Source organism: Mus pahari, chromosome 4 (assembly GCF_900095145.1).
Source record: "Mus pahari chromosome 4, PAHARI_EIJ_v1.1, whole genome shotgun sequence".
NCBI classification, from domain to species: Eukaryota; Metazoa; Chordata; class Mammalia; order Rodentia; family Muridae; genus Mus; species Mus pahari.
Genome location: NC_034593.1, coordinates 61,204,954 through 61,222,998, shown reverse-complemented (window position 1 = coordinate 61,222,998; position 18,045 = coordinate 61,204,954). Strand labels below are relative to the sequence as shown.

The window sequence follows — 18,045 nt, the reverse complement described above, 5'->3', positions numbered from 1 at the left end:
GGCAGGGAGCTTGTCTGAAGTGGGAGGGTATTAGGATGAGGGTTGAGCCTAATTCAATTCAATTTTTTTCTTAGATTAAATAATAGAAACTAATTTTGAGAAATAAGTTATCCTGGTGTGGAGGCATATACAAGCAATGGCAGCACTGGAGAGGCAGGAGCAGGAGAGCCTGGAGTTCAAGTCCAGTTTTGTCTCCATAAAAAGATTGAGGCCAGTCTGGACTGCATGCAATGCTAGGGCAACAAACAAACAAAAACCTAGGTGTTTGTCCTCCCTCAACTGAATTAATATCAATTTCAAAATAAATAGTCATTTTGTTCCCCAAGCCATAAGTCAGAAGCTTCTGGGAATAAAAAGGCATGAAGTCCCCCATGCCTGGTCAACCCACTCCCAATTCCCACCCCCCCACACCTCCACTCCCCACCCCACCCCCATCTCCACCCCCACCCATGTCCCCACCCCCCACTCCCACCCCAAGAAAATACAAGATGCTACTGTATTAACCCATTTTCTGTTACTGTAACAAAATATTTTAGTCTGGCTACTTCCTAAGGCAAAGTTTTGGAGCTCTTCAAATAGCACTCTGTTGACTCTGGTAAGCTTCCCTCCCCTATGGCAGATGGGATCATGGAGATATGAGAGGAAGATCTTGTAGTTAAACAGGCAATCAAACAAGATTGGGTAGCCAGGCTTGTCCTTTTTTTATAACTCTCTCTTGTGAAGTATCAAAGGGTCTCACAAGAACTCTCTTCATCCTTTCTTAGGAAAATTCCTCTGAGACAGGTAACCAAGGTTCAATACATGAACATTTGACATAGTACACACAAACTATAGTGACTGGCTATGATTCAATATTTTTCTCTCCTGAATCAGCCCAACTGTAACAAACACAAATTATATTTTAAAAAGATCTAGCAGTATATGAAATTTCTTCTTTCCTTTACTTAATAATAATACTATGTGTCATTCTCATTTTGATCACACACTCACAAACCCTTAAGACAAAAAACCCTCGTATCTCTCTCCCTTCCTCTCTCCATCCTTACACCAAAATTTTCTTATCCTAAATCCACCCTTTCTTTGTTTCATTTTATTTTTTGAGACAGGTTCTAGTTCTGTAGCCTAGTCTCACATAGAATTCAGACTCATATTTCCAAGTGCTGACATTACAGGCACGGTTTGCCACATTTAGATCTCATGGGTTTGCTTTCGGACACAGCATCTCTCAGTGTATCTGGACTGGCTTCAGAATTCTGGAGCTTACTGCCCAAGTCCCCTAAGTCCGGGGATTATAGAATATACCACTATTACTGGCTTAGTCATATTTTAAAAATATTCTAGTGCTTCAGCATGTAAATCCAGTATCACTTCAACTAAATCAATCTTTGGAGAATAAAACTATATGAGGGAGAGCGTCTCCAAGGATGGGAACCTGAGCTGGCTCCCAGCAAAGCCAGTGCAGGTGTGTATGCCTGAGATCCAAGCACTGGGAGGAGGAGGTAAGCAGGCAAGGCAACACATCTATGGTGAGCTTCTGGGTCAGTGAGAAACCTTGTCTCGAGCCATCAGGTCAGCAGTCACAATGTAGGACATCTTGCTTTGTCCTCATTTGCACAAAGATGTGTACACCAGAATGTGCCCACACGCCACACACACATAATGAACTTCATTGGAATTTTAAGTTCTGAATTCAAATTACATTCAAGTTAACCCTCAGTGTGAATTACTTCCAAAAAGCTTGTTTGCCAAGCCCAGCAGAAAGTATACAAAATACCAAAGACTTATTTGGAAGGCATTACTTTGTATCTAAAGGGTTTTGTTCCCACCATTCCTCCCATTATAAGTCATCTTCAAGAGGCTCCTATCCTGCAGTTCTCGTTATCCCTCACTCCCAAAAGAACTCAGTCCTTTATCCTGTCTAACCCATTGCTTTTGTATTATACCTTTAAAAAAAAATCCTCCTTTGACTTTAAGGTGTTTATGAAATATTTGCATCCTAAACATTCATTTCTGCATTTGGTTCTGCCCAAACAAAATATACCAGAAAGAACCAGAAGACAAATATTCCTAAAGGGTTTTGTAGTAGAGTTTTTTGCCAGGTTCAGACACATTTAGCTTTCCCCTTCCTTCTGCCTCTGAACTGCCACTGCTTCACAAAATCACACAACTTGGGGAACTAATAATTGGTAAATGAACACACACACATTTGTTTTTAGACAGAGTATTATGATGTAGCTCAGCTGGCCTCAAACTCATCTCCACCTGCTTTTGCTAGATTTAAAGTGTGGATCACAATGTTCAGCTTAAATATAGTTTTGAAAATATTTCCTCACTCTCTTTTCTGAGCCTAGGGCCTCCAGCATAATTAGCTTCTTTCAATGAGTTGTATCTATTTTTTTTTTTTTTTAATCTATCTTGAGATGAACCCGCAAGAGAAGAGGGGAAGTGTCACTAAACTGCTCGAAGTGGCTTTGGACTCTTGTCTGGCTGGCCTTGCTCTTGGGCTACTTTAACTGCTCCTCCTCACACCCAGTAGCTAAGATTACAAACCGAGTCACCAGCCCAGAGCAATTCTGAAAAATTTGAGAGGCTCTTTTGTATCTGTTTTACATCCGCCTTTGGTTACAATGTTCCTGGTTAAGAGGTTTCTTTGGGATTAACTTCCTTTATCAAGAGTCACAATGTTGCATTTGCAATGTCATGGCTCCTAGTCGTCGTTCTCTATAAATTAATACTTTGTGATCAAGCAGTTTAATTTTCCAAGAGAAACTGCCCAAAAGGGAGGTATCAGGGAAGGATAAATTCTTCTCAAGTTTCTACCTGTTGCGAGCACTTGGTCAGAGGCCCCCTTCCTTTTCCCACCGGGTCTCTCTAGCTTTCCCTTTAGTTTTCAGAATGCACATCACCACAGTCAGTCCTAGCCACGACGCCGGGCCCTAGGTTGGTTCGCAGTTCCCAGAACAGGACTCAGGGTTTAGGACTCCACATGGAGCTTAGACACACCTCTTTGCCTTCCCAAAGTGAATGAAGCGCTCGAGTAACACCGGGGGAGAAAAGAACGAAGTTCAGAACCCCAACATCTAAAGCTACCCCGACAGTCATACCACCATAACCAGGACCTCTACACCCTGCCCATCCCCGCCCGCTCCGGGATCTGCTTCTCTCTGGCTGCCTCGGGTTTCTCCCTCCGCGCGTGACCCCTCCCCTCCCCAGCTCCTGCGCGGGGGCCCTTTCCTGCCCCAGACTCTCCCTTCCCCTTTCCTTTCGCTCTTCCGCCCCCCCCGCTCTCCATCGCCCCTTTTGATTGGCCAAGCACTCCGGAGCCCGGCCGGCCAATCGGCGGACCGGGCTGGCGGCGATGGGCGTGGCCGCAAAGCCGGGCCCTCAGATCGAGGCTGCCTCCCCCTCTCAGCCGGCAGCACATTCCGCCGCCGTTGCCGCCGCCGCCGGCCCCGCAGTCGTCTTCGCCAGAGCTGCTGTGGTACCCGGGCTCAGGGCAGGAGAGGGCAGCCGGGAAGCGGAGGCCCGGCGGGCGAGAGGAAGCGAGCGGACGGGCGGGCGACGCAGGCGGCGGCCGGCTTCCTGGGAGCGTCGGTGCGGCGCGGTGGTTGGGGCGGATCCCGCGGGGCCCGGGCGGGTGGGGAGAGTCGCCGGCCCGGCCATGGCGGACAACGAGAAATTGGACAACCAACGGCTCAAGAATTTTAAGAACAAAGGCCGTGACTTGGAGGTACAGTGGGGTCCGCGGCCTCCGGCCCCGGCGGGACGCGGGGTGCGTACGGAGTCGGGCGGGCGCGGCGGCCGGCATGGCGCTGGGCGGGCGGGCGGGCGGCCGTGACGCGGGCGCCGCGCCGGGAAGTTTGTGCCGGGCCTGCTCCGCCTCCGCCGGCGACAGCGCCCGGGCCCGCCGGGTGCGGCCTAGGCCTGTCCTGTCGAGCCGGCCAGACACGGGTGAGGGCGGCGGGCATATCAGCCGCGGCGGAGGCCCCGCAGCGGCGGAAGCTCCGGCTCTGCTCGGGCCCCGACGCCAAGCGTCGCGGGTGGAGGGCGATGGGGGGGAGCGAGCGGCGACCTCGGAACTTCTCCGGGCCCGAGACGCTTCCACAGGCTGGTTTTTCTAATCGCCCCGACTCTGGTTTTACTCCAACGTCCAAACTACAGGAGTCAACTTCTCCGCGGGAGAAAAAGAGGGGGGGGAGCCACCCCCGCCGCGAGAGGCGGTCCTGGTGATGCTAGCAGTGCCTTCCAGCGGCCTGGGTTTCACTGTGGTCCTAGCTGATTCAAAGATGTGGCTCACGGTGTGCCCTTTTCCAGTCAAAGGATCACCTATCTCCAACCCCTTATTTGAGCTTGTCCACAGATCTTTTTACTCCTCTCCGAGAAGAGACCACCAGTTTGCATTCTTACATAGAAAGTCCAAAGGGTTATGTACAAAGCTGTCATCCTCTAGTCTTCGGTATCCTTTCTCTCCATCTCCTGGTGGTGGTGGCAGTGAGGAATCGGGTAGGCTATGGACTGACACCATCACGTATTATTTTAAAAGGGGAAAGAAGGCTTCGTTGTCATAGACACAGTTGCTTCCAAGGTTCGATGTATTAAACACAGTTTCTTTCCATTGTGACTTTATTTTTAAATATAGGGAATTCAAACAAACCAAAACCAGGCCGTTCTAAGTCAAGCGTTTAGCTTCTTATCTTGCAACTGTTCTTCAGAGTTCTGTGGTCTGTTCCTGAATTGGAGCATTTTCGGGATAGAGATCGCAACTTTTGTTTACTTTTCCCAATGCCATTCAGTCTTTTAACGTAGTTTATCCTGTTTTAGTTTATTGCAGTAGTTAGAAGAACTGAATGTCCCAGGGTGTGTGTTGCTATTTAGAGATTGTTTGAAGGTTAAGGAAGCTTATCTTTGTGATTTTTTTTTTTAGTGGAAGAATTTTTTTTAATTATTTTTAGATTTGTATATAGGGGTGTTTTGTCTGGATGTGTGTGTATGTGCATCATGTGTGTGCCTGGTGGCCAGGGAGTCCATCCTTTGGAAGTGGAGTTATTTCCAGTTGGGAGCTGCCGTGTGGGTGCTTAGAACTGAACCATTTTCTTCAGCTCCCAAATTTAATATCTTTATTGGAGAATTTACATGTAACAAAAGCCAACTTTTTAAATGTATAATTCATAGTTGTTATTAAATTTACATGTTGAAAAATGCTGTTTATTTTTACTAATATGAATATTTAGAATAGGAAAAATCACAAGTTAGGGAATATAAAATTGATAAATACTCCAAAGTTAGAAATTTTAGAAAAATATCAGGTAACTAAACAATCTCTAATTTTTTTGCTACCAATTTTTAACAGGTTCCTTGAAATGTGATCCATATTCATATACTATATGAATATAAAAACCACCCATATAAGGTGTTTTTTAATGTTTAAGTGGTTGCACAGTCAGCACCTAAGTCAAATCTTAGAATATTTAATACTCTTTGAAGAACCCCTGATATAAGTCATTAGCAATGATTCTCTTTCTCAGCTGCTCCAACCCAAAGCAATGTTATTTGTTTTGAATGCCTATTCTGAGTGCTTCATGTAAATGGAATGTACATTTTTATGATACTTTGTGGCTACCTGACTTGAAGGTTCGTCCATGCTGTAACAAGAACGTTTCTTTCTTAGGTCTGACTAATATCCTTGCATATAGTTATAGCACATTGTGTTTATGTGTTCATCTTCATGGAACCATGGTTAACCATTTTTTATCGGTCACATATTATTGCTATAAGCATTTATGTACACATTCTCGTGTAACATTCTTACTTTTGGTTACAAACCTAGAGTGCTAGGTGATACTGGAACTTTGCATCTAACTTTTTATAGGGTTGCCAGACTTACTTTCTCCCTTTCCACCCCTCTTGTTTTTTTCTTTTGACAAGGTCTCATTATGTACCTGTAGCCCAGGATAACTTTACACTCTCAATCTTTCTCCCTCATCTTCCTGAACACTATATTTTACTGGCATTATCCCTGCTTCTCTCTCCCTAGTTCTGAGATTGCAAGCATGTGCCACCCTACCCTGTTTTAAGTTATCCTTAAAAACAAAAAACAAACAAAAAAAATTTACCCTTACTCTGTATTTCTTGCCACTATAGACTAATAAATTAAATACTGAATCAACCTGGCTACAATGATAGGTGATTTAAAATTATATATAAATCTATATTAGATGTATTTTGAGATCATATCTGTAGCCACTATCGAATGACTGAATCCATGTAGGTGCATTAGAAATTAGAATATTTTAATTTTCTATCTATAAATATAACATGACTAAATAAAAATTATCTTATTTCTGTGACTCAAGATCACATAAGTGGGTCTTGTTCAGTGGTAAATCATAGTGTGTAGGATGCCTTCCTTGGGTTTGATCCCCCAATACCACAAAAGAAAACAAAAGGTTCTAAAAATGATGAGTACTTGTAATGAGACAGAAACATCTTGTATTACTTCTAGACAGTCTATTTGTTGTATTTGTTACACATTTCAAATTTTTCCAAAGCCTGTTTGTACATTTTCTTCCCCTCCAGATAGTTACTGCATTGTGTTATGTATGTGATATATATATATTACATACAATATATATATAATATATTATTATTATATATATATACCTTACATTATATAACATAGTTATTGCATTGTGTTACATATGTAATGTATGTGAAATGTAACAGATAATAAGAAAATACTGCTTTTTTGAGTCTTAATATTTACGTTTTGGAGGAGGCAGGGCTATTGCTGTACAGCGAGAGTTAGCCTAGTATATCCTAAAGGCCATTTTAACATTTAATCCAGCTTTAAAAATGAAATATTTCACATGACATGATTCCTTTCTTAACTAACTTTTCAAAGTCCACTTTGTATTTTACCATTCGGTTATTTCTCTGTTTAGCCCAGTTCTATCCTAGGTGAGTAATGGTGTCGTGTGGATGGTCGCCACCTTATTAGACAGCAAATGTGTAAATATTACAGCTGCATGTAGAGTTAGGTAACTGAGACATGTGGGGAACAGGTTGATTAAAAAAAGGACAAAATCTGCCAGTTTAATTTCATTTTACCTGATCTCTAACTTTGTATGTGACCTGGAAGTATCATTTAAGTCTTAGGATTCTTTTCATCTACAAAGCTGACAGTGCACAACATCTGCTTTATGAATGCTGTGGCCATTAGTAGGTTAGTGAGGTGCCTGACAACTCAATATAATTTATCATTTTTATTGGAGAGAGAGGACTCTTAATAGGATTCAGTATGATTGAATCTCTTGCTTCCGTATTTGCTGTTAGCTATGTGTGTGGTTTTTAGGTTTGTTTGTTTGTTTGTTTCTGTGTGTATATGTATAAAACTTGGCACTTCATACTACATTAAAGAGTCAATGAATTGCCTATTAGAGGGCAATTGGGCACAATGATGTGACCCTTCTGAAGTAATAATTTTATTATTCTAGATTTCTATTTAATATTCATTAGTACTTTTCAGTCTATCAATCCAACTCCTTCAAAAAATAGTCATGATTTTTTTTTTTTTTTGAAAGGAAGTGTTTGTGAATATTTATTTGAAATACTGTTTAAGGAGTTAGCAGCTGATGTTCAAAGCTTGGCTTCTTCCCTGTAGTGTGGTAGAGGATTGTCCAGTGCTAATTTGAAAGTACTAACATAAAAAAAGGTTATACAGTACAACATAGAAAATGGGTAGTGACCAAATTGCCAATGAGATTTGTCAGGAGTGAGCAAAGCAAATTAAGATCATCTGTTTCTAAGTTTGGTAGTAGAGAGGGTTCTTTTGTAGCATTCTAGTAAACTTTCAAAGGTTTTATAAAAATTCTAAAAGTTTGCTGGTTCAAAGAGGATGTAAAATATATTAGAAAAGTAATTAGATCTTGTGAAAACAACTTATACTAAGTATGAGTATTAAAATACCACATAATTTTGAGTATAAAATATGAAGTCAGGTTGGAAAGGTTTAGTAAAGGTGCTGTGCTGTTTTGTTTTGGGGAACTAGCTTTGTTGGCTCAAAGTGCACAGAGGGAAAAACATTGCTAAGCTAGTAAGTCTTACAACTTTAGAGACTGACCTCTCTCATCACAAATCTTGGAACATACTTACTGTGCTTAAAATAACTACTGTCTAATTCTTCAAATAATAGTTCATGCATGAAACAATATGAGATCTCTGATAGAAATATTACTAGGATTTAAATTACTGTTTTAGCTTCCTATCAGCTTTTCTAGTTTTTAAGACAACTGACTTCAGAATTGCTTCATTGATAATTTTAACAGTTTACTAGTATGCCAAATGAATATGCACTGTTGGGAAGAATGTATGAGTGGTTTTGAAAGAATGAAACAGCTTTAGGAAAAATACTTACGTGGATGCTTGTTTCGGTTTAGTGGGGGGGGGGGCTATTGAGCCCAAGTTCTTGTGCTTTCTAATATAAGCATTTCGTTTTGGGTGTTTTTATTTTTAGACAGGATCTCACAGTGTAGCCCTAGCTAACCTGGAATTTGTTGTATCGATCAAACTGGCCTTGAACTCACAGATATCTGCCTGCCTCTACCTTTGAAGTGCTAAGATTAAGGACATTCCTCACTACCACTACACCCTTAATATAGTTGTTGGGTTTTTTTGTTTGTTTGTTTTGTTTTGATGTTTTTGGGTTTTTTTTAGCATTTTTATTTTATGTGTATGGATATTTTGCCTGCATATATGTGAGTGTCATATTTCCTGGATCTGGATTTAAAAGTGGTTGTAAGCCATCATGAGAGTCCTGGAAAAGCAACTAATGCTTTTAGTTGTTGAGCCATCTCTCCAGCTCCATAGATAGCTATTCCTGACAGAGGTTGTGGGTTATTAAAATATTTTCAGTGTTTTCTGGGGTAGTGGACATTTACTTGAGGCCAATACTGAATGAGAGTGCGCAATAAAAATTTGACATGCATTACTGATTTGATGGTCTTCTGGTTTAGTGTTGGTCAGAGGCAGGAGCAAGCTTGAATGAGCACCTATTACAGTTATGTTTAACTTTTAATTCATCTCAATTTTGTAAATTAAAAAGAAATTTGTGCTTCTGACTTAATAGTCAAGAGAGTGATTTTATCTCAGGTGTGTATCAAAGTCTTATTTATTTTTAATACTATATCCTATAATCTTTAATTTTTCTCAGCCTGATGCAACACTAGCATATTTTCTTCGTGAGGCATTACTATTGCTTTCTGCACAGAGATTTTTGGAATTTTGTATCATTTATGAACTTCTAACACTAAAACATACCTGCTTTCCATTTAGATTTGGCAAAGTCAGTGTTCAGGGAGACTCTGTCTGCTAGACACTACTGTGAGACTATTGAGCGGCACCTACAAAATACAACAGAGCTGGCTATGGCATGGTGGCACATACTTAGAAGCACGTATAGAGTTTAACATTTTCACTAGTCAAGCTGCTCATATTACCAGCAAATGGCCTAAAAGACATTCAGCTACTAACCAGTGTGAATTCAAAATGTTTGCTGAGGCAGGAGCAGTGGCTCAGTGGTTAAGAGTACTTGGTGATCCTCTGTCTGGTTCAGTTCCTGTCACCGACATGACTCCTTGTGTTCATTTGTAATTCCAGTCCCAGGCAATCTTTTCTGAACAGGCTCAGGCTGAGGCAGGAGAATTGCTGTGAGTTTGAAGTCAGCCTGGCCTATGGTAAGACTGGAGAGGAGGAAGAGAAAGGGGGAAGAGGAAGAGGAAGGAAGGAAAGAACGTGTTTTAGTTCAGAAGTCTGTAGAATTTTGAGGTTCAAAACTCATGACAGACTTTTAGTTTTTATTTGTGGATCTCTTTCAGTATTTTCCAATTTGGAAATTAGAATCAGTACTTTTGGGGGTGTTTGTTTTTCCAAGGCAGGGTTTCTTTTTGTAGCCATGGCTGTGGAACAGGCTGGCCTTGAACTCATAGATCCACCTGTCTCTGCCTCCTGAGTGGTGGGATGATTAAAGGCCATGTGGGGCTGAAATCAGTACTTTTTAAATGTTGGACTGGCAAGATAACTCAGCAGGCAAAAGTGTTTGCTGTCAAGCCTAATGACCTGGGTTCAATCCCTGAGATCCATGTGATGGAAAAGAGAAAACAACACCTCAAAGTTTTGTTGTGTTTTGTTTTTTTTAATGAATAGAAGAAATTTTAATGGAAACTAACTTGGCTTCCCCAAACCAAAATTATTTAATGAAAAGAATGTTCATATTTAACTTTTTTCCATCTTTAAGAGAAGATATGTATGGATTTCCATATCAATTTCTGAATTTAGCACACAGATAAGGGTTTTTTAAAAAGCATTTACCTTTTAGGATACTTAATCAATGATACTATGGTATGGCTCCAGGGATGATGGTTTCAGAAAGATTGGGGGCGTTTGTCTAAAGCTGTGTCAGTGTACTCCTTACATTGTTAAGTTAAATATTGACTGAACCACAGACACTAGTCTGACTTACACTTCAAGTATATCGCTTCATGGTTTTGTTACATGTATTGGAAAACATTCCACTGACAAAACTAGGCTGAAGTTACTCAGATCTTCCAACTGCTGACACAGTTTGTTATACAATGAAAAGATTTCCTCACAACCTAAAAAGATTTTTTTTTTAATAAAATGAAGGAGAAGAAAGAAAAAGAGAAAATTCACAGTTGATATTATTACAATTCAGAAAAATCATTATTTTTCAAAACTTGTCAAGCTCATGGTCATGGACATAGTTTTCTAAAACTAATCTTTACTTGAAAACCCACATTTTAATCATTAGCAGTAAATACTATAGATTGTTTTTAAGCCATAGACTTACTAAATCTGCCAGACACTAAATCAAAATAACCATAATTTCTCTGTCATTCTTTCAAGTGAAAATGCTCTTTTTTTGGAAGAAAATAAAATGGTTAGTTCAATTCACAGCCTAATTGTCCAAGTACTTTTTTTTTTTGTACATCTGATTATAGATATTGCTGCAGGAGTGGTTTATGAATACTTCTGTTTTGTCACATAGTTAGAAAAGGTCAGTAGTTGATAAATGTTCTCTGTGTGTGTGTGTGTGTGTGTGTGTGTGTGTGTGTGTGTGTGTGTGTGTGTGTGTGTGTATTGAGGCAAGGTCTCACTCACTGTGTAGTCTTTGCTGGCTTCTAACTTGCCAAGTAGCCCTCCCTGGTCTAAAATTCACTATGTAGATCAGGCTGGCCTCACCGCCCAAGTGCTGAAATTAAAGATACCATACCTGACATCAAAGAGTATGTATGTTATGTCTGTGCACTGTGTATGCCTGGTGCTGCTGAAAGCCGGAAGAGAGAGTTGGATCCCCTGGGTTTGGAGTGGCAGATGGTTATAAGTAGCTGTGTGGGTACTGAGAATTGAACCCAATTTCTCTGGAAGAGCAGCCAGAGTTTTTAACTGCTGAGTCATTCTCCAGGCCCAAGGACATTCTTCAGTAACTTGGCCTAACTGAAATACAGTGACACCATTACAGCATAATGCTGGTTTATCTTAGTTTATGCTAGAGCACTAGCAGTTTTAATCCTTTTGCATCGGTGCAATGCTAACATGCATATGTGTACCCATTCATTAACACACACATAATAATGTATATTTTGTCAGGAAGATAGTTTTGATCTTTAAAATTTTGTTTTAAAATGTCTTAGGACCCCTGTCCCCATGGACCATTCTTTTATATCACATTTATAATTTATTAGCATTGCTTTTGATACAGATAACTCACTTTTAATTACAACAGACTCTAAACATTTTTTTATATCAATGGACAATTTGGAAGAGTTGAGTCTCCCTTTCTAGCAGGTGGTTTGGGGAATCTGAGATCCTCAGGCTTTCTTGTTTTTTGAGACTGGTTTTTTTCTGAATAGCCCTGCCTGTGCTGGAACTCGTTCAGTATATCCTATCCACCTGACTCTGCCTCCCAGAGTACAGGGATTTTAGTGAATATGCTGCCACTATCACCGGGCTTAATGTTTTATGTAGATTTTATTGCTGCTTTCCCACAAGATTGTAAGTTTAACCAGTTTTTTGTTTTGTTTTGTTTTATGGGTATGGGTGTTTTGACTTCACATATGTCTTTGTACCTACCACATGTGTACAGTGTCTGAATAGGGCATCAGATTGCCTGGGACTAGAGTTACAGATGGCTGTAAGGGGCCATGTGAGTGATGGAAATTGAACTGGGTAGATCAGCCAGTGCTCTTAACCACTGAGCCATCTCTACAGCATTAGAAAAAACTTCTAATTCACACTGTCTAGTATCCATAATAATCTTCAAGTCATAAACATTTGCTGTTAATATGAGTAGCTTGAATATTGAAAAATAGTATCAGCAGAAAATGTACATTTACACAATTGAGTACTAAGTAGCTATTAAAAACAATGAATTCATGAAATTTTTAGGCAAATGGATGGATCTGGAGGATATCATCCTTAGTGAGGTAATCCAATCACAAAAGAACACACATGATATGCACTCACTGATAAGTGGTCATTAACTCAGAAACTTAGAATACCCAAGATACAATTTGCAAAACACAAGAAAATCAAGAAGGAAGACCAACGTGTGGATACTTCATTCCTCCATAGAATAGGGAACAAAATACCCATGGAAGGAGTTACAGAGACAAAGTTTGGAGCTAAGACGAAAGGATGGAACATCCAGAGACTGCCCCACCTGGGGATCCATCCCATCATCAGCCACCAAACCCAGACACTATTGGCATATGCCAGCAAGATGTGCTGAAGGGACCCTGATAATAGCTGTCTCTTGTGAGGCTATGGCAGTGCCTGGCAAACACAGAAGTGATACTCACAGTCCTCTATAGGATGGAACACAGGGCCCCCAATGGAGGAGCTAGAGAAAGTACCCAAGGAGCTGAAGGGGTCTGCAACCCTATAGGTGGAACAACAATATGAACTAACCAGTGCCCCCAGAGCTCGTGTCTCTAGCTGCATCTGTAACAGAAGATGACCTAGTCATCCATCATTGGGAAGAGAGGACCCTTGGTCTTGCAAACTTTATATGCCCCAGGTTAACCTAAGCTTAGGTTGAGAGAACTTGACCTGATAGAATACGAATTAAGCCTATGTTGTTCATTGCTTTTGGGCTCATTGGTAGAGGGAATCCCTTAAAATCAAATACTGAGACTTTTTTTAAAATGAGACTTTGCTTGCAGTGTGGTTCCAGGAAACCAAGGGTGGGCTGGAAAGTGAAAGGGATGTTTTCACTGAAAAATTTTAGTGTTTCCCAGATACCTAAATTTCATTCTCTAATTTACTCAGTTATAATACCATAGCATAGTGAATGAGATATGAGTTGGCAACTCTTAAGCCCTGAGCAATATTTTAGGAGACCTGAATGTCTGTCTAGTGGTGGGAATAAATGATAAAAGAAATAGACCATAAGTCATAGTAGATGGTGGGTTTGGAATCTTTATTCTTATGGTAATTATCTGTTTTGGTCATTTTAATGTGTATCTAGTAATGAGTAGTTCTCGGTCCTCATCTTTATTTTTAAAACATTATTATGCATGTGAAGTGTGTGCATACACATGTACCCACACACTTCACATACACATCCATGCATATCATATAGAAGCTAGAGGACAGTGTTGTAGAGTTTGTTCTCTTTCTACTTTTTCATGGATTCCAGAGATGTACCTGAGGTTGCCAGGCTTGTGTGTAGCCTTCCATCTGCTGAGCCACCTCACAGGCCCTGTAGTCTTTATCAGTGTATTGTTTGATGTCACTGTGCTCCCATGGAAAAAGCCCTTCTCTCTTCTCCTCTCCTTTCTTCTTTTCTTTTCTCTTTTCTTTTCTTTTCTTTTCTTTTCTTTTCTTTTCTTTTCTTTTCTTTTCTTTTCTTTCTTTTTTCTTAGTGACTCCAGAATAGTCCTGACTATTGTTTACTCTTCTACCTCTTAAGGTGTACAGTACCTACCGTATGGTACTGTATTTGTACCGTAGGTGATCTCATCAAGTGATATGGTCTTTAATACCATTTTTATACTGACAGCCTTCTACATTGATATCGTCCTTGCCTCCCTTTCTTTGTTTTTGTTTTGACTTTTTACTTTCAAATTTCAAGACATGGTCTCACTATAGTGGCCTAGGCTAGCTTGGAATTTCCAGTCCTCCATCCAACCTCAGCCTTCTGAGTGCTGGGGATGCAAGCAGGCACTGTTTTGCCTGGCTATTCCCAACTTTATTGAACTCTAGATTCATTTGATTATTTTGTCATGTTATTTTTATGCATTGTAAGCATTTTAAACTTAACTTCAAAAATGACATAACCTACCCCGCTCCGTAGACCTACCTAGTAATCATTAAATTTCCTCTATCTTAGTTAATTACGTTTCAGTCTAAAGTTGCTTGAACCAAAACCTTAGTGACATTATCTCATGGCAGTCATGCCCTGTTCAGTGTAGTAAATTTAAGTCGTGTGTGTGTGTGTGTGTGTGTGTGTGTGTGTGTGTGTGTGTGCGCGCGCATGCGTGCTTTAATGTATATTCTTTAGATCCCACTCAAGTCTCTAGCCTGGAGTACTGCAGCTTAACATAGAAACTTGGAAGATTTCCTTCTTTTTGTTGCTGGGGGGGGGGGGCAGTGTTGAGACAGGGTTTCTCTGTGTAGCCCTGGACATCCTAGAACTTGCTCTGTAAACCAGGCTGGCCTTTGAACTTGGATCCTCCTGCCTCTGCCTCCCAAGTGCTGGTATTAAAGGCGTGAGCCACCTGTTAGATTTTTTTTTTCCCCAAAGATAGAATTTAGCTCTCTCTTGTTCACAATCTAGCATTGGTTTCTTAGTACAAAGTTAATGCCAAAATCTTTACAGTGGTTGGCCATTTGTCTTCTTTCCCCCCTATTTATTGCATGATGGCTATCTTAGATTCCTTCCTTACCTTGCTTTTTTTTCTTTCATAGGTTTCTTTTTTCCCTTGTTACTCTTATCTAACCTAAATGCTATGTCAATATCCACATCACTTACTCATCTTGTTAATACCATCCCCTAAAAAAATCTCTAGCTTTATATTGTTCTCTCTAATATTTAGCCCATTTAATATACTTTATATTCCATTTTATTTGTCTTATCCCACTAAAATGTAAATTCTATGGGATAAGGAATTTTATCATTATGTTCCTACTAGCTCCTTAAATGCTGGCTGAGGTTTAATGAACATTTATGGAAAAATAAAAGTACTCTTTAAAAAGTTGAGTGAGTGGGTGTGGGTGTGGGTGGGTGGGTGTGTGGGCACATGCACACATGAAGACGCCAGTAGTGAGCTTTCTGACATGGATGTTTCTGACATGAACTCAAGTCCTCTAGAAGAGCGATACATTTTTCATAACCACTGAGCCATTTCTCTAGGCCCTGTAGAATGCTTTTTAAACAGTGCTTAAACAAAATAATTCAGTAAATTACCTCTTAATAAAGATTTGTCTATTAAAGTTGGATATAAAATCACAAAGAAAGATGAATAATATTTTAAAAGTGGATATTAAGGTAGGAAATAGCAGGAAAGTTTAGCTTGAAGTAATATATACTACAAGTAGACCTTGTGTAGAAAAAGTTGTGGTGTGTTACAAAAAATTTTGAATTAGATTCAGGACATCTGAGACTTGATATATCTATATCTATAGATAGATAGATAGATAGATAGATAGATAGATAGATAGATAGATATAATCTGAGACAGGGTTTCTCTATATAGCCTTGGCTGTCCTGGAACTCACTCTGTAGATCAGGCTGGCCTCGAACTCAGAAATCCGCCTGTCTCTGCCTCCTAAGTGCTGGGATTAAAGTCATGCACCACCACTACCCGACTGAGACTTGATATTCTTAAGAAAATTATTCTGTCCCTGTCTCTCTAAAGTGAAATAATTAAAAGTAAATGATTTTTATTCTTTCTTGTTACAAATCCTGTAGTGCTGTTTAATTAAATTTTTTTATTAAGAGGAACTAGAGAGATGGCATGGTGGTTAAGAGTACTAACTGCTCTTCCAGAGAGGACCCAGGTTCAGTTCTCAGCACCCACATGGTGGCCTCACAACCATCTGTAACTCCAGTTCCAAGGGGCCCGGCACCCTCTTCTAACCTCTATAGGTGCCACACATGAAATTGGTGTGCAGACAAACCTGCAGGCAAAAACCCCATACATCTAAAATAATAATTAAAACTATTTTTCATTTAAAATAATGAAAAGAAGCAATTAGAAAGTAAAATTTACTCTGATGAAGTCCCTAGGACATGGGACAGCCCATTTTGAACAATTCCAAGGAAATGACCAGCTTTGCCCAGGAACTCCAAAAACCATACTTGCAGGGACAGAATGCAAGTTTGAGGGACTGAGTGCAAAAGCCAGAAGCCCAAGGGAGGAGACCATAGAAGCGCCCATGAAATGCTCTGTTATGTTTGACAGTTTGCCCATTTCCTCCATCTAGAGAAACAAAGGTTGAGATGACCCATGAGATGAGAGTGGCTACCAGGGACACCTTATAAAATCACTCTTAATCAGTGTGGCTTTAACAGTCACATAAATGGGGTTCCTCAACATCTGGTCTACAAGTTGTTAATAGCATATTTTTATGCATTAAAGGACCTAGAGAAGATACATTGCTGTTTCACAGCTATGAATAAATTAAAGCCATAGACAATAAAATATACTTTTTCATAAGAATGTCATGAATTTAAACTTATTTTGTTCTTATAGGAGGGAAGCATTCCTTATCTTGACTTTCATATTTTACTTTAATTCTTTTATTTTGAGGGCGGTTTTGTAATGGGTAGCCCTTTTATCCTGGAGCTCTATATGGACCAGACTGGCCCCACCCTTGCAGTGGTCCTCTTGCCTCTGCTACCTTGTGAGTGCTGGGATCATGCCATCATTGACTGACTTTAACTTTTTTGTTTAAGTGGGTGATTATTTTGATTTGTTTCTTTGTTTTAGATTTATTTTTGTATATTTATGTACACCATGAGTGTGTGTGTGTGTAGTGCCTGTGGAAGTCAGGAGATGGCATTGTATCCCTGGAAACTGCAGTTAGGGGTGGTTGTGAGATAAGGTAGGTGCTAGGAATCAAACCTGAGTACTCTGCCAGTGCTCTAATGGATGAGTCATCATCTCTCCATTCTCAGAGGCTTTGGTTTTTGGTTCTTGAAGCAATCTCATTATGTTGCCCAGGCTAACCTTGAACTCAAGGCAGCCTTCCTGTTTTATTCTTCCTGGTACTGAGTTATAGGCATGAGCTGCCCTGCCCAGTTTAACATTGTTTCTTTTTTTTAAAATTAGAGTTGTTTTTCTCATCTAAGAATGCACCAGATCTGCAGAGAAATGAGATTTGTCCATAGTCTTGTGTTCTTGGATTCCACTGACTTCCCTAGGTTGATTCAATCTGATTTCACTTCGTAGTGCAGTAATTTTTCCCACTGTCATTTCCCATGTGTTTTTTCTTCAACCAGTCATAACAGTTCTTCAACTTTTGTTTCTTCTGTTAGAAACATTGAAAAGGTTGAAGAAAAATGAACATTCTTGCAAACAGTAAAGTTTCATTCGTCCATTCATCCTACTTTGTTGACCTAGTGCATTTCTTGATTGTCCTCAGTCACTGCCATTGCTTTCCTGACTTTCTGGTTTCTCCAACAGCTTAGTATTTTAAGTTCCTCATAGTGTTAAATGTCAATCCTGGTGGTTAGTGATATCTACTGTGGAGAAAACTACCATTGTAACCCTTCACTAAGACTATTCAATGAGGAAAAAGTTAAGTTATTTTCAAACCATAGTTTAATTTCTCAAAGGTAGTATCTTAAGGTCGAGATATTAAATTTCTAATTAGATCAAACTTCTCTCAGTAGAAGTGAAAGGATACATAGAACTTAAGCATGAGCTTATTCAGTGTAGGAAACCATTTAACATTGGCAAGTTATTAAAGCAATATAGGCAATAATTCTACATACCATACTTTGAAATGATCTATATATAAACT

The 18,045-nt window shown here is 40.0% G+C and overlaps 1 protein-coding gene across 1 annotated transcript in view; it reads left to right on the top strand.

Annotated features, from left to right (window-relative positions):
* The first annotated feature begins 3,358 nt into the window (after window positions 1–3,358).
* The window catches only part of Kpna4 (karyopherin subunit alpha 4), a 52,973-nt gene continuing 38,286 nt past the window's right edge, over window positions 3,359–18,045 (top strand). Inside the window, exon 1 of the mRNA XM_021195820.1 lies at window positions 3,359–3,730. Coding sequence (XP_021051479.1) covers window positions 3,359–3,730 — 372 coding nt within the window. The remainder of the gene's footprint in view (window positions 3,731–18,045) is intronic.